Below are 17,472 nucleotides of genomic sequence, written 5' to 3'. Positions count from 1 at the left end.
CCATTGCCAGTTTGACACAACAGAGATGTACCATCATGAAGCTGAGAACCTGTTGAAAAGGTTTGAATCTGCAAGAACTATTCCAGGTACTCAAAAACTACACAGCTTCTGCCCATTGTCAATGGACACAGTGGAAGTTAGGTCATTTTCAGCATTCAGAGAAGGCAGAGTTGAAAGAGTGAGCTCAGTAAAGGAATGTGTTACATTTTCAAGCATCAAAGGGTATGTTGTAGCTGTATATGATGGCAACTGGTGGCTAGCATGTGCTGAGGAATCTATGCCGAGCACTGGAGAGGTGAAACTGAACTTCCTGCATCCTCATGGGCCATCTCCATCCTTCACTTTTCCCTTCAGACCAGATAGACTTGTCATGGATCATCAGGATGTGCTTCTGGTAGTGGAACCTGTAACTGCAACGGGACGTACTTATACATTATCTACAAAAGACACAGCTGCTGCTTCAAATGCACTGGTAGAGTACAAAATGAGAGTGTAGCCATTGATTATCTCTTTAAAGTACGGTAAAGGGAAGATGGCACAGGTACACAGAGAAGGAATGTTCAAACATTCACATATCATCATTTGGTGTGTATAAATGGACATCTGCCTTAGTTTCTGAAACCTGGGACCATGGACACTGACCATTTTTGTTTTGTTTTTGTTTTGTCATGTGATGCTACTATGGTATTACCATATTATTAGTAAGTGGTCTGTATGATGCCATATTTGTGAGTCAACTTCTCTCTGAAATGAATAACAAACCGAACACCAGCATTTTAGGTGCTGCTCATGACATTGCCGGCTACGTTTGGACAAGGAACTGGCCATTTTAAAATATAAGTTTTTTAGATATTCAATTTTTAATTTTTCAATTCATCATAACTCATATTCTGACAGTTGTTGTATTCCAAGGTGATTGTGTAATATGTAGAGCCAGAAAAGAGCTTTCAAACAACACCACAGGCATCTTTTTGTGACTAACACTGACTGATATATTCAAGGCTGAATGTATAGTGTCCTACCCTCACATGTGAACCTTTCCTAGTCTGTTTCTCCCTTAATATTAGTGTCAGATTCAAACCAATGCAGTTCTGGGGTGCTACCTTGCTACTGAAAAGGCACACCAAGTATGATTGAAATCCGGGTCGGTCGGGTCCCAAAGTGTCTGATTTCACGTGAAATGACCCAGTGTGTAAGCACGCAGTAGCGATAATGTTAGGGGGGTAGGGTTATGTTAGCAGTTGGGGGTAGGGTGGGAGGTGTTGAGAGGGATACTGAAGGCTTTTGGGTTTCCTCCTTGAACTCAGGCCAAGGATGCTGGAGTAATGCAGAGTGTTTAGCTTCATTGAGGAGCTCTTTTTAGGCAAAGAGACAATGCTCATGGGTCATTCCACGTCAAATCAACAAGAGCCCGCGCACTTAGGTCTCAAAAAAATCTGAAAATATTACCAAGTGTACCCATGGTACTTAAGAGAAACACTGTAAATGTATTTGAATGTAAGATGTTTAAGCTTACTCTCCGTGTTACAGCCAATTTTACTGGGGGAGGGGGGTGCCCATTTTGTTCACACTCTTTTTTTTTTGTGAAAGTTCACAAGCCCGTAGCTCAATAACTAAACCATGTAGGAAGCTCAAATTTGGCATGCTGGTACATAGATAGGAATAGTTTGTTGCTAAACTGTCAGTTTTGGTCTGTATGATCCTGCATCGTCATAGCATTCCCTCAAAGATGATACAAATTGTACTGGAGTTTTTGGCTGTGCTCTGTTAGGCCTTCAGAAGACATATTTGTGCCCAACATAGCCTCTTGATTTTTTCCCCTTGTAGAGACAAGTAGGAACACTCTCATAAAAAGCTATAAATAGAAAGGAAACCCCATCAGTGTTTCACCAGAAGACCTCACAAGTCTGACAAATCATTTTGGGTGTCATTTTCAGAGCTCCAGAACCCCTTGTGGGATTGTCCACAGATTTTTATTTTATTTAGTTCTTCATTCTCCATGAATTCTTCTTTTTAAAAATGCCAATGAGACTTGTCTTATGTGATGTTTTCTTTTTTAATTTCTGTAGAATGTATATGTGTGGTTGCCCCGGCAACATGACATGCAAGGTCGTCTGGGTAATTAATCAGTTATAATCGAGTTCACTACAAGTAAGTTGTACGTCCAAGTTGGTCTGAATAAATCTGATTCTGTTTTGAATATTACGCCTATTCCTTGACACTTCTACATGGTGTCAGAAGTCAGCCTCTTCGCAAGATGTCACAAAACCTTCGACGGATCGATCCGCTCGTCTTTGATGAGAACATCGCCGACAACTGGGAGAAGTTCAAGCGGGAATGGCGCGTATACAGCTTCGCAGGGCTAACGCTAGCTAGCAAGAAGGTGAAAGCTTACACACTTCTCAACCTCGCGGGTCCAGATGCGCTGGATAAGTACGAGACGTTCACCTACGAGGACGGCGAAGATCCGGAAGATGCCGACACACTGGTAAAGAAATTTGATGAAATTTGTCTACCTGTGAAAAACGTCATTATGGACAGACATGCGTTCAATACCGCCAATCAGAAACCGCACGAGTCCATCCAGTCCTATGTTGCCACGTTAAAATCCCTCGCTAGGAAATGTGAATTCGGCCCTTTACACGATGAACTAATTAGAGACAGATTGGTGTGTGGCGTCCGCGATGATACCGTCCGCACCCTAATGCTCAAGGAAAAGAAATTAACGTTAGAGACAGCCATTGAGATGTGTGTGCTTCACGAGCAGTCTGAAAAGGGCAATAAAGAGTTGAAGAGGGACGCGGAGAACAAAGACATGAAAAAAGAAGGAGATGTGTGTACAGTGCAACTAAGCCCGTGCTCAAACTGTGGTGGACAGCACCCACCCAATCGCAATAGCTGCCCAGCCTTCAATAAGCGTTGTAACTCCTGTGGGAAATGGAACCACTTCTCCAAATGCTGCAGATCGGGCGGAGAGCGCAAGCCCAGCGCACAGCGTGGACAGCAGCCGAGCAGACCACCCCACACCCCACGCAGAGGAGGATACGCACACAGGATAAGCGAGCTGGACACAGAGACTGCACATGACCCAACACAACACTTCTACTGCGAAAGTGTGGAAACAGCTACAGAAAAGGGCGAGGTATTCACCATGCTGTCATCCTCCGTCACTGGGAAACAGCTGAAAGTTAAGATCGACACGGGAGCTCGGTGCAATGTGATCTCCAAAGCCACCCTCCACTACACCGAACCCAGTGCACACATCGACCACAGCCAAGTAGTCAACCTCGTAGCCTACGGAGGACAGGTAATCAGAACAATGGGCGTAGCCACTCTGCTTCTTACATGCGGGACATTACACTTTCATGTTGTCGACAGTGACGTGAAACCTCTCCTTGGTCTCACTGACAGTGTGAAATTAGGCTTTGTAAAGCTAGGACCAAATGTGCATGCACTGCAACAGGGGGCAACAGAACTGACAGAATACAGAGACCTGTTCGACAACAGTACTGTAGGCAAACTGCCAGTGGTATACAACATGCGTCTAGATGACACAGTGCACCCCACGATATGTGCCCCCAGGCGGGTACCGCTGGCCATGAAGGACAAGAACATTCAGGAGCTCGACAGAATGACCAAGCTGGGAATCATCAAACCAGTCCACGAACCCACAGAGTGGGTATCTGCGATGGTGGCTGCTTGCAAGAAAGATGGCAGCATTAGGTTGTGCATTGATCCAGTCCACCTCAACAAAGCACTCCTCCGGCCTCACCATCCCATGAAAACAGTCGAGCAAGTGATAGCAGACATGCCGGGCGCCAAAGTGTTCAGCATCCTGGATGCAAAATGTGGATTCTGGCAGGTGCCACTCAGCAGCGAGTCATCCAGACTGACCACATTCATGACACCAGTGGGCCGGTATGCTTTCCTCCGAATGCCCTACGGGATATCCACAGGGAGTGAGGTGTTCCAGAGGTGCATGGAACAACTCTTTGAAGGACAGCCATGTGCCATCGTCGTTGATGACATCCTCGTCTGGGGCAGCACGACAGAGGAGCACGATGCGCGCCTACGCCAGGTCATGGACAGAGTGCGTGCCGTCAACCTCAAGCTCAACCCGGACAAATGCCGCTTCAGGGTGTCGGCAGTCTCATACGTGGGTCACCTACTCACCGACCAGGGGATCAAACCGGATCCTGCCAAAACTGCTGCAGTCCGCCTGATGCCGCCTCCGGAAGACAAGCATGGGGTCCAGAGATTCCTCGGCATGACCAACTACCTGTCGAAGTTCATCCCAGGTTACAGTGAAGTTACAGCACCCCTGCGTCAGCTCCTTCTGCAGGATGTGGACTGGGTCTGGCAGGAGCATCACACAGCAGCCTTCAACAAACTGAAAGACCTCCTCACCAGCCCGCCAGTCCTTCAGTACTTCGATGTCCACCAGCCAGTGGTGCTGTCTGCTGATGCCTCTCAGCACGGTCTAGGTGCTGTCTGCTTACAAAACAACAAGCCCGTAGCGTTTGCCTCCAGAGCCCTCACGGAGACGGAGGGGCGTTACGCACAGATAGAGAAAGAGCTCCTAGCTCTCCTCTACGCCTGTCAAAAATTCCACGATTACATCTATGGCCGCCCTGTGACAGTGGAAACCGATCACCAGCCGCTCATCACCATACTGCGGAAGCCCCTCCACTCTGCATCTGCTCGCCTCCAGAGAATGATGCTGAAGCTGCAGCGTTACAACCTCAATGTCACGTACAAAAGGGGCAAAGAACTGTATGTTGCGGACACCCTCTCACGTGCACACCTGCCAGCTGCTGACCAAACAGATAGCTCTGAGGACTACGACATCATGACAGTGGAGGTGCTCTCCTCAAAAAGACTGGAAGAGCTGAGGCGGGAAACATTGGCAGACCCTACATGCCGCTGGCTGGCTGAGATCATCAGAGCAGGCTGGCCCACCTCGTCAAAGAAACTGCCTCACAATCTCAGACCGTTTTACAGCATGAGAGACGAGCTCACCACAGACAACGGCCTGCTGCTCCGTGGCTTACGGTTCGTCATTCCCCACTCACTTCAACACTACTATGTCAAGCAGCTGCATCAAGGGCACCCTGGCCTCGAAGCAACAAAACGCAGGGCCAGAGAAACCATGTTCTGGCTCACGATCAACCAGGACATTGACAAGGAGCTCTCCAAATGCACTCCATGCCTAGCAATGCGACCTCACCAGTCAAGGGAACCTCTGCAGCTACATGACATACCCGACTTACCGTGGGCCCTCACAGCAGCTGACATTTTTGAGTGGCAGGGGAAAGAACACCTGGTGCTCGTCGACTCATACTCTGGCTGGAATGAAATAGATCAGCTCCCCAACACCACTAGTGCCACCATCATCACCAGGCTGAAACAGCGTTTTGCTACACACGGAGCACCTCAACAGCTCATGACCGACAATGCTGCGTACTTTACAAGCAGGGAATTTCAGGAATTCGCAGAAACGTGGGATTTCTCTCATGTCACCAGCAGCCCCCACTACCCTCAGTCGAATGGGCTAGCCGAAAGGGCTGTGCGCTCAGCTAAACACCTGCTTGAGAAATGTGCACGAGACAACACAGACATCTATGCAGCTCTCCTCAACATACGCAACACACCAAGAGAAGGACTACCCTCACCAGCGCAGCGCTTGCTGTCTCGGCGCACGAAAGCTCTGATTCCCATGACCAAGGCAATGTATGTGCCCAGAGTACAGACCCAGGTGCATGCCGCTCTCTCACGTGCAAGGCAGCGATGCAAGGCACACTACGACAAATCTGCCAAACGCCTCACACCACTGCAAACAGGAAACACTGTCAGGATGCAGACGGCCAGAGGGTACGACCGGCTCGCAGTGGTCACAGGAGCTGCAGCACAACCCAACAGCTACCAGGTCCAGGTCGGGGATGCTACGTACTCAAGGAACAGACGTCATCTGCTACTCACCCCGGAGACCTACGCACCCGACACGCCTGCCCTCCCACCCAGCACCACTGCAGACCAGCCACCGACTCTGCGGCCTGCCACTGCCCAGCCAGAGGCAGCCCCAGCCCAAGAAGGTGTGGTCATCACCCGCTCTGGAAGGGTATCGAGGCCCAACACCCTCTACAAGGATTACACCACTTAAACTTCTCTCTCTCTCTCCCTCTCTCTCCCCCTCTCTCCTCTATGCAGGCGCGCACGAGCGCACACACAGAGGCGCGCACGGGCGCTCACGCACACACACACAAATGGGTGTAGGCCGAACGCTGCCCTAAACTGTACTTACCTGAGTGCACTCACGCACACGGACAAGCACACACACCCACGCACACACACACAAAAGGGTGTAGGCCGAACGCTGCCCTAAATCATACTTACCTGAGTGCACACACGCACACGGACAAGCACACACATCACCCACTTTATTAAAAAACAAAAAACAAAAAAAAAACAAGAAGAAGAAAGGAAGAAGCAATGTTATGTGTCCATGGCGAAATGTAGCACATGTATTCTTCAATGTTATTTCTATGTTATGAATGTGAACTATACTTCTATAGTCCTTATTCAGTTTATGTTTGTGTTATTGAATTTTTTTTTAAATGATCACAATGATTAATGCAGATTATTATTATTCGGACATTCCAAACATCCACGATGCCTTGTGCCTTATGGACTTTATGCCTCACCCTGGACATGTCCTTATTATCTAAAAAACAAAAACAAACTGCCAATCCTGATTTGCTATGCTTTGTTAAGAGGGGGGATGTAGAATGTATATGTGTGGTTGCCCCGGCAACATGACATGCAAGGTCCTCTGGGTAATTAATCAGTTATAATCGAGTTCACTACAAGTAAGTTGTACGTCCAAGTTGGTCTGAATAAATCTGATTCTGTTTTGAATATTACGCCTATTCCTTGACACTTCTACAATTTCCAACCTGAACATGGGCGACATGCACATTGAGAGCAATGTCGAGAGGCTATGTTGGGCACAAATATGTCTTCTGACGGCCTAAACAGAGCACAACCAAAAGCTCCAGTACAATTTGTATCATCTTTGAGGGAATGCTATGACGATGCAGGATCATACAGACCAAAACTGACAGTTTAGCAACAAACTATTCCTATCTATGTACCAGCATGCCAAATTTGAGCTTCCTACATGGTTTAGTTATTGAGCTACGGGCTTGTGAACTTTCACAAAAAAAAGAGTGTGAACAAAATGGGCACCCCCCTCCCCCAGTAAAATTGGCTGTAACACGGAGAGTATACATCTTACATTCAAATAAATGTACAGTGTTTCTCTTAAGTACCATGGGTACACTTGGTAATATTTTCAGATTTTTTTGAGACCTAAGTGCGCGGGCTCTTGTTGATTTGGCGTGGAATGACCCCATACATAAGCCAATGTATGAATTGTTGGACCATTCTTTTAACTGTCATGTCAGCTGACAGGCTGGATGTCTTTAATTTATCAGGTCTGGGGGGGGGGGGGGGGGGGTATTGGAAGAAGTAGAACCTATGAAGTGGATTTGCGGATACGCTGTGACTGGAACTTACCAACCACCCGCTTGTCACCATAAGTGAGTAGTGGCTAACTCGAAAATGGACCAAGATGCAGCCCTTGACCATTACATCAAACAAAAGACATTTTAGCCTTCCTGCTGACCGGCTTTGGTAAAAGTTTAATATCTTACTTTGCCCTGCTGGTAGCCAAGTGAGGGAAAGGTGTGGATTGGTTGTTACTTTGACCAGTAGCCTATTATTGTAATATATGTTAAGGCTGCACAATTAATCGAAAAATAATCAAAATCGTGATAAAATGGTGAAATCGAACTCGTGATTTTAATCGTGATTTAATCGTGGCAATAGTGACCTACTTTTGAGAGCGTCCTTGAAATCAGAACATACTGACAGGCTGGTGTTTCTGGCCAGAAATCTGTCCACTTCAGTTTCATACCATTGCCTTTACATAATTATTACAATTCATTTTATTTTGCTCACCCCGTATGTAATTTATTCTTATATTTCATCTTGTTATAATTAAAAAAAAAAAATCTGCAAAAATCAATAATCGTGACTAATAATCGTGATTATGATTTTGACCAAAATAATCGTGATCATGATTTTTTCCATAATCGTGCAGCCCTAATATATGTTAAGGCTGCCCTCTGAGATGTATGTTTCTCTTGCGGTTTGGCCAGACCAAGCTTCCCCAAGCTCTTTTTCAATATCCAGGCTACCTCAGTGGGGCAAGGAGATTGAAAGAGGCAGACAGATGGGGTTTGTCAAGTGTGACTGAATCCTCAGGATCTGGCTCTAAATGGTTCATTCATTTCATGTGAAATCAAACACTTTTGTCCCGACTGGCCAGGATGTTGATAAAACTTGGTGTAGAACCCCAGAACTGCATTTGCATGAATCTGGCACCATTATTAATGGGGAACCAGACTATGAAAGTCTTAATTAAGAGGGTAGGACACTGTACATTCATTCTTTAATATGTCAATCACACCAGAGATAATTGTGCTGCTGTTTGAAAGTTCTTTTCCAGCTCTGTAATATATGCAAACAGCATGGAACACAACAATCAACAGAATATGAAGTATGAGATATTAAAACACTAAATGTTAAATAACTTATCTAACGATGGGAATTTCCCAGACCTGTGGGCTTTCATTTTCACAAAAGCATCTTTTCAATGTACAGTAATGTAATGCAATTGAATATAATGCAATGTGTGTGTTTGTGCTTAACAGAGTTTTTCGTAGTGTGTTTATTTGTGTTCCTATGCATGCGATGAAGCAAGAGGCACACAACAAGCACCACAAAAGTGGCTCATGGGCCGTAGAGTTAAGTTAAACAAAATGTCCATGTGATTAGATAGAGAGAGGTTCTTAGGGAAATATTGTGATGGTGCAATTCAGTGGCGGCTACCAACTACAGTTAAAATATGGCCTTTGGAGTGTGTTTAGTTTAGTTAGGCATTTGAACATTCACTGATTTGTTCCTGAAGTTTTGCAAGGCTGCTTTTCACCACCACACATTGTTGCTAATGTCTGTTTGTTTGTGTGTTTGCTTGTGTGTGTGTTTGCCTGTGTGTTTGTCTGTGTGTTTGCTTGTATGTGTGTGTTTCAGGCTCATCCTGTCAATTTGATGCCTAGGCACATAGTGAGTGTGCATGCGTGTGGTGGCGTGAGCGAGACAGTGGGGGACTCGGGAAGCCGGTGCATGTGGCCATCATGGCGGACCGGCAGGACTTGAGTGACGACGATGACGTCATTCACCTGGCCAGCTTCAACACACATCGAAGTCCAGGTGCAGTACGCACTGTGGAGCTGCAGAAATGCCACACTGGTGCAATACATGCCACTTCACCACACTGGTGCAATACACGCCACTTTACCACACTGGTGCAATACACGCCACTTTACCACACTGGTGCAATACATGCCACTTCACCACACTGGTGCAATACATGCCACTTCATCACAAGATGTTTTGCCAATTCTGGTGCCCTACAAGCTGGAGGCAGACTTGACTGTGATTGGACACATGCACATTTAACATTTTAAAATGTTTTTTGTTTTGTTTCATTTTGTTAACTATTAACACAACTTAACACAACAATGTATTATTTTTCAATTGGTTTGTAATTGATTTAGATGGATTGTTTTGTGATTGATTTGTATATTGAGTTGCTTTGGAGATGAAAGTCTGCTGAAAAATAACATGGAAAGCTGAAATGAAGCTTGTTCAAAAGCTTGGCTGAATTTGACTACAATGTTCACCTCTGAAGACACACTAATGGTTGTCCATTTGTTGCGGAATTTTCTCAGGCAAGAGACGGAGAAAGAGGAGGGTACATGGTGCGGAACCGTTGGCCATTACGATATCTGACGACTCGGACGAGGAGCCAGGCTCCAGTCGACAGCGGATGCCGGTTCTGGCCAAGGAGGAGGACGACGATGAAGTCAAAATACTGGAGGTGAGCTGATGCATCCTTCTAAGTCAGTGTTTCTCAAACTTTTTCCGACCGAGGACCACTTTGTCCCCCCAAAAATGTTTAGGAACCACTGCTAATTTCGATGCAGATCACTTACTTTTTATACACATCACAACCCTGTTATATTGTGGTGAAAAGCTATGTTTCGCTTTGTAATTATGTTACAAATATATAGCCTACTGCTAGCTTGTCTTGGGAAAACTAGAAATACCCTCGCGGACCACCTGAGCTCTGTCGCGGACCACACTTTGAGAACCACTGTTCTAAGTGGATATGTGAGGATGCACACTCATCCAGCGAGACAGACACTGAGACAGACAGCGAGATAGACAGGGAGACACGTGACAGTTGGGTGATGTGTCTTTGAGAAAGGGCCTCTAAACTCACATTAGAGGTTGTCCCTGATATTAATTTATTTGTAGCCCATCTTAGTCCGGACTGGGTAAGATAAATGTAATATTTACACATATAACATACACATGTAATGCACGTCTGGTAAATTATTGATTTCGCTTAATATTGAGTGAAATTGAGGGGTCAGCAACAAACGGAAATGCTTATTGCTACATTGTGGTTCAATTTTCCACATGCACAAGTACTCACCTTCAAAATGAAAACATGCAGCCGAATCAGGTGAACTCCCCAAATTATTTGCAGCAAATGCCTCAAATGTACCATTACGGAGCTACTAAAACTTGTGTTGACTGCATTCAGCTGTCACAAACAGTTGAAGCAGACAGTTATATTTAAGCCTTGTTGATTAGTAAACAACTGCTGGGTAGCAGAACACGTGTTTGTCCAGGGGCTGATGCAAAACACCATGCTGTTACAGGCTGTGATGAGTTAAATGTATTGACTGCGTTTGGTTGAGTCACATGTTTGTCCAGGGGCTGATAAAAAACATTGTGCTGTTTGTCATGACTTAAATTCTCCCCTTCATCATTCAAATGTACCATTACGGAGCTACTAAAACTTGTGTTGACCGCATTCAGTTGAATCACAAACAGTTGGAGCAGACAGTTATGTCTAAGGCACTTTGGGAGGCTGTGGCACAGCAGGCACTGTTGTTTGCAGAGTTGGCTGATCCCTCTGTAGCCTGCACTCTTTGTCGTCCCCTAACCCAACCATGCTCCACTGGAATATTAGGCCAGTTTGGCAAGAGGCACACATCTGTCAGTTCAAAGCGAGACAGAAGTGCTTTCTCGAAGTGGCAAACAGATTTTCCTTAAAAGGGTATCGGGACGCTTCAGGTCAACATTCAGGCTGTTGTTTTTTAAGGTCTACATGTGCATCACATTAGCCATGGAATGGCCTTATCTGTTCATCTCTTAACCATATAATCCGCTGTAAAGCCACTCTGGAAAATGATGGGGGTGAAGTTAAATGTAATTTTGAAACTTTTCTGTACCCTGCTCCCTGTACCCCTGCCTCTTGACTCCACAATCATCCAATGGAACTGACCATGTACTTACCCCACTGTAATTACTAAAAACAAAACAAAAAAGTTAAATTATAATCTAATCTGTTGACTTGTGTATATTCTTCTGCACTCTTTGCAGTCTCCTGTGTCGCAACCAAAACAGCTGATACGACCGGCTGCCAAATGGGGGGGTGCGCCCTCACAGTTAACCCCCTCGGCGTTTACCCAAGCGCCCACGCAGAGACCCCAAGCCTCAGACGCCTCAAGGCCCTCCGTCTCCCACCCCGCCACATCAGGAAACAAAGCCATACATCTCAAACGCGAGGACCACGACGCTGTGCCGTCTACGTCGAGAGACACCGCAGCCTACCCCTCCACATCCAGAGACACTAGTACTAGCAATGCCTACCACAGACCTCTAATGCCTACTGCCAACGCGCAGACCCAGTATGTAGCGCCCGTGCCCACGTTTGCCACGTTCGCCCACCAGGCCGCACAGATTGTAGTCCGACCCAAGGCCCAGCCTCTGCTCAGGCCTGCTGCCCTCTTGCACACGTCGGTGGGCGTGCAGCCTCACAGCGGGACTCAAGGTGGCACCACCGCCGCTGCTGCTGTGGCGGTCGCCCCCATTGCCCCTCCTCAGGAAAGACCCGCGGCCGCTCCCATGGCCACCACAGCCACCGTCGTCGTCGTCAACAACGTGGCCATCAGCGCCACCGCCGTAGCAGTGGCGCCGCTGAATACACACGCGCCCTCCAACCCTGTGGCTCTCATCGCCCCCAAGGCGGAGAGGGTGCTGGGGAACCCCGCCAGGCCGGCCGAGCCCCCGGCCCAGGTGGATGACGAGAGGCCCGGCCCCTCCGCGCCCAGGGAAGGACAGATGCAGCGTCAGGAGCCCACCGCGCAGCAGCTTGTCAGGGAAGTGGTGAGTTGACGTAAAGGGAGAAGGCCTGATGAAATTTATTTGGAGTTTTTTTGGTGTTTCATTTAAGAGCACTGTTATACACAACGTATGCATATCAAGGATTTCACGTTTTTTTTTGCAGAAACGATTACTGTGCTAACATGTCCTTTACCAAGTGGTTGTTGTGCATTTGTCAGAACTGGAATCCAGAGTAACGTCAGACCTGCAGAGATCATCTGGCTCTTTTGTCATGGCCCTCTCACCCATAGTTTACGATCATGTTATAATGGATTCATATATGATTTTGGTGCACGACCTACACACTAAACAATGTGTAGGTCAATAATGTGAATGCATTATCCCCAGGTAATCTATAAAATGTTCCATTGCCATGTCTCTGTTCCTCCTTTCATGAGGGCCAGCCTGTAGATGCAGGCGAGAAGCCTTTTCTTTTGAGTATTATGTGTGTTCTTAAGTAGGTTCAGAACTTCGAAAACAAGAGTTCATGTTTTCTAACAGTATGATCCAAGTGAAACATGATGCATGATCCTTCCATGAAAAGCAACTAGCTTGCCAAATCAGTTCATGCCTGCCAAGTGAACTTTGTAAAGTGTTTGTTGACCTCTAACGTGACTGTGGCGAGTGTTACTGACATTATTATCAACACCATTGTGCCAGCCCCGCGGCTTTCATGACCGTGTTTGCCAGCCTGATTTGCTGCTTGTTTTGGTTTGGAAGAAGGGAGGGAAGTTCTCACCATGACTGCTACTGCTTTGATGGCTTCCGTTTTTTTGTTTGTTTTTTTTAATCTGCTTCCTCTTACCATGTGTTCACGCAGGTGACCCTGTTCCCTGATGTGGAGGAAGCCTACTTGACTGACTTCATTGAGAGAAACAACATTAAAGATCTCAATACGTAAGCAAGAAAGACCGGTAACACTTTACTTAAAGCCAACATTATAAGCGCATTTATAACAAATTATGACGCACATTATAATTACTTACAATGTATTAAGACTACACTCATAATGCTTCATGATGCTTTATATTAACAGTTATGAATAACTATGAATCTAGCTTATAATGCTTTATAAATCCAAGGGTGTCATGAGTGCTCATGACTGGCTATAAACTACAGGCTGCCTGATGGGGCTTATAGAACTTTATGAGTACCTATACCCCTCTATGCGCAGACCTGGATGATTAACTGTCATAGGGGCTCATACAATGCTATAATGTTTCATATTAGATCACAAGTCGTCATTGTGTGCTCTAAGTAAAGTGAAGTTCATATGGATGCATCTATAATGCACTGTATAATGCACATCTATAATGCATCATAATGTACTGTAAACCCCATCAGGCCGCCTGTAGTTTATATCCAGTCATGAGCACTCATAATACCCTTGGATTTATAAAGTGTTATAAGCTAGATTCATGGCTATTCATTCCTGTTAACATAAAGCATCATGAAACATCATCGGTGTAGTCGTAATGCGTTGTAAGCAATTATAATGTGCATTATAATTTGTAATAAATGCACTCATAATGCGCTATAGATATGGGCTTCATAGAAAGTGTTACCGAAAGACCTAAGTGCACGGTAGCCCTGTTTTGAGAATCCAACAAAAACAGCCATTCTATTCAGGGAAACAAAGATAGAAGGCGCCTAACCTTTTTATGTGAATTTGTTTCCCTCTCCCCTCCCATTTGTCAACAGAATATGCAATGTGCTGTTGGAGAGCCCTAATTATCCAAGGAAAGATAATGCAGTCCTGGCACCCTCCAGCAGCCTGTTGGAACCAAGTGAGGAAACACAGGTATGCGAGACAAATGGCATGTGTGAGTTGTTTCTACCCAAAACCCAGTTCATTTCCTCCAAATCAGATTACCAACAAAGTAGGCCAACACTTTTGTTCTGGAAGACCTAGCAAAGTCAAAACAACGTAGTGTCCAAGGGCTTCCTATCAAAGGCGAAAGACAAAGCTTTGTCAAATCATATTATCTTTAGGCAATTTGAAGTGAGAAGGAGCGAATGTTTGGACCCATTGTTGGAGCAAAACAGGGTTACTGCTTTTTGGTTTTCCATAACAATGGTATGGTTGATGTCTCTTGGAAGATTGTCATCCATCAAGGCCATGTTAGTCAAAAGATTTTAGTTGAAATTTAGTTTTCAAGTGCCAAAAAGTAGTTTCATATTGCCATGGCTTCCTATTGAAAAAGTCTTTGCTGCTGCGTTGTTAAATTATGACAAGTATAGCCGATCAGAAACAAAGGCAGAAACCTTGACATTGGGCGGAACAGAAAAGAATAATATGTATTTTGAATAGGTAGCTGGCCATCCCGGTAAGATGTCTCTGTGACAGTGGTTATGTGGCTGACCCCCCCCCTTCTATCCTGCCATGAAATAAAAACAAAGAAAAAACGGAGAAAAAAGGGTTTTTAGTGTCTGCACTCCTCACTCTAAAATTACAGTCAGCCTTTGTCCTGCACCTTTCCTGGGTTGTGCTCAATCTTCATCTTCAACTGCCCCCCCTCCTCAGGAAAGTCAGGAAGACTACTTTGACTACTCCAAGCTTCAGCAGGTGAGTCCTGCGGTGGTGATGCAGGCCGCCGACATGCTGATGAGGGACTTTCGTATGCTCAGCTGCCAGGACATCCGCTGGACCCTCAACTCCCTCAAGGGACACTATGCAATCACCCGCAAGGTACTCACCACACTTTGTCTTCTTTTTTACTTCTTTACATCTTTACTTCTTCTAAAATGCCTCTGCCTGCCAGTAGGTCCAGGACCAGAGCCGTGCTGTTCTTCAGTTGTCCTGGCCGTGCGTGAGGCCAACCTTATGTCCGCCACAAGTTTTGTACCGCAAAGTTCTCAGGACCCTGTGATTTGTACTGATTTACTTCCTTCTGGACCAATGCAGGACCTCTAATTAACTAACTCTACTATTACTTCCGTTACGTTTTTGTAGTGAAAAGCAGGGTATTGGTTTTGGGGCAGTTTGTCAATGTGAATGTGCAATCGCAAGTTACGCTGACACATCAGGCTAGAGACAGACTTGAACTATTAAACCATTACAGACTTGAAATGGTGGCCTTTGGATGTTCATACGAGATTGCTCAAAAACGTCACCATTTTCCAAATGCTTGCACGCTTGTAGTTTCTAATGGAATCGTTGTCAAATGTTTGGCTTCTACATCAGTTGCCTAGAGGCACCTTCTAATCCAACCACTTTAGTCATTCCCCTCCTGCAGAGCCACATGCCTTCAGCTTTGCTGCTCTTTTGCTGATAAGTTCAGGGTGTGTCTTACGGGCGACGTTGTTGTTCCCCTCGTCTGACCTTGTATTGGCATACAAATCACTTGACTAAGTACTAAAACTATAAAAAATGGATTTGGCCACATGGAATATGGTTTAGTTTTGTGGAGGTGATTTCTGTACTTAAGGAATTTGTTAATCTACAGGTTGTTTCGCACGCACATCCATAAATGATCTTTTAACCGTTTTGCAAAGACTACTAGTCAGAAAAAAATATGAACGTACATCTAGCAAAAATTTCAGGCAATGAAACCGTATTGGCTACAGAGATCAGAGAGGGAGAGCTGCCTGGACTGTTTTGAGATGATAGGCACCAAGAGCAGACCAACCTAAATAACTACACACTGTGTAGCAGCCATATGTGCTGAGCAGCAGTCACTCTAAGGTCATTTCCTGCGTTGCTGGACCTTGAAACAGATGGAGCTTCAGCAGGTGAGGCCAGAGCCAGATGCTGCCGTTAACTCTGGATGCAGTGGGCACAGGCTCAACAGAAGATCCAGCACAGGATGCCATTGGGCTCATTGGGCTAATGCAGTGTTGCTCAACGAGGGCTCTACCGTTCCCCAGGAGGGCGTTGGGGAGCCCTAGTGTGGGCGTTGAGAAGGATACAGCTGAAAGGGGGCAGTGCTTAGTTGCCATTGGGAAGGTATTAGGGATGCAAACGATTAATCGATTAATCGACTTTAATCGATCAATGCGTTAATCGATTAAAAACATTAATCGCAATTAACCGACAATTCAACTGACAAGAGACCCAGGTGAAATGGGCATGTGAAGAGTGTGTGTGAAGAGGGGTGTGAATAGTGGGAATATTTAAATCACCTTTGGATTAAAGAATTGAAATAGAATTCATTTAAATGTGGTATTTTATCTCAATTTTTAATTCAAATTTTTAGATTGAGTAGGTTTTTTCCGAGAAACATTGAGATTTCGGGGGAAAACGGCGCTTATCAATTAATCGTAAGTCGATCGATAAGGCTATCAACTAATGATTAATGAATTAATCGATCATTTGCATCCCTAGAAGGTATTAGTCCACTTTATTTTTTAACATTAAGGGGGCATTGGCAAGCTTGTGATGAGTGACTGGGCTAACAGGTTTTTAACTCTAGCCTGACTTTCAGAGGGTATAGTTGAACATTTCATTTAAAGCAATGTAGAGTACTTTTCTTCTATGGTTGCTCTGTCTAAAGGTCCCAAATACTGTAGTACGTGGAGCGATTATGGCCCATGGTGGGCGGCAAAGCAAACTGCCTTTCACCCCGTCACAAGTACGTAGACGATGAGCTTCTGAAACGACTTTGGAAACCTAATTTTAAGGTCCAACAGCTTTAAAGCAAGCCTTAACAACAAGAAGGCCCAGATCCACACTGCCTTGTGTAGTCTATTTTAGGCTAGGGGAGAAAGGTGTTATGCTGTGGGGGATGTTTTATTGGCATGGTTTGTACCTCTTTGTACAAAGTGTATGTCATTAAATTCAACAGCCTGTCCTGAATGCATTCAGTGTAGCCATATTTGACCATGTCTCTATCGGTCAGCTATTTTCGGGTAGGATAATTTAACGTGTCATTAAGGTTGTCTCAGACTGGTGTCCTAAACTAGCCCTTAGTGTCGCATCAAGCTCATTGACAGTTTGGTCTGGCAAACCTCCCATAGACGGGAAACTCTGAGCCGTGCTCATCGGACTGACTTTCAAATGTCTCCTGTACTATCAGACTGTACAACAGACTGCAGCCAGTCAAATCAACCATGCTGCATGTATTTGGTTTTTTCATTGCTTCTGGATTTTTCCAGACCTGTTAGACCTGA

The 17,472-nt window shown here is 45.4% G+C and overlaps 1 protein-coding gene across 1 annotated transcript in view; it reads left to right on the top strand.

The window, feature by feature from the left end:
* rnf216 (ring finger protein 216) overlaps positions 1-17,472 on the top strand; it is a 59,981-nt gene that overhangs the window by 3,481 nt on the left and 39,028 nt on the right. The window contains exons 2-7 of the mRNA XM_063186575.1: positions 9,154-9,333; positions 9,855-10,003; positions 11,581-12,366; positions 13,184-13,260; positions 14,065-14,164; positions 14,888-15,052. Coding sequence (XP_063042645.1) covers positions 9,258-9,333; positions 9,855-10,003; positions 11,581-12,366; positions 13,184-13,260; positions 14,065-14,164; positions 14,888-15,052 — 1,353 coding nt within the window. The 5' untranslated portion in view covers positions 9,154-9,257. The remainder of the gene's footprint in view (positions 1-9,153; positions 9,334-9,854; positions 10,004-11,580; positions 12,367-13,183; positions 13,261-14,064; positions 14,165-14,887; positions 15,053-17,472) is intronic.

This window comes from Engraulis encrasicolus, chromosome 2, assembly GCF_034702125.1.
Source record: "Engraulis encrasicolus isolate BLACKSEA-1 chromosome 2, IST_EnEncr_1.0, whole genome shotgun sequence".
Classification (NCBI taxonomy): domain Eukaryota; kingdom Metazoa; phylum Chordata; class Actinopteri; order Clupeiformes; family Engraulidae; genus Engraulis; species Engraulis encrasicolus.
The sequence above is the reverse complement of the archived record's forward strand: the minus strand, read 5'-3'. Positions and strand labels throughout refer to the sequence as shown.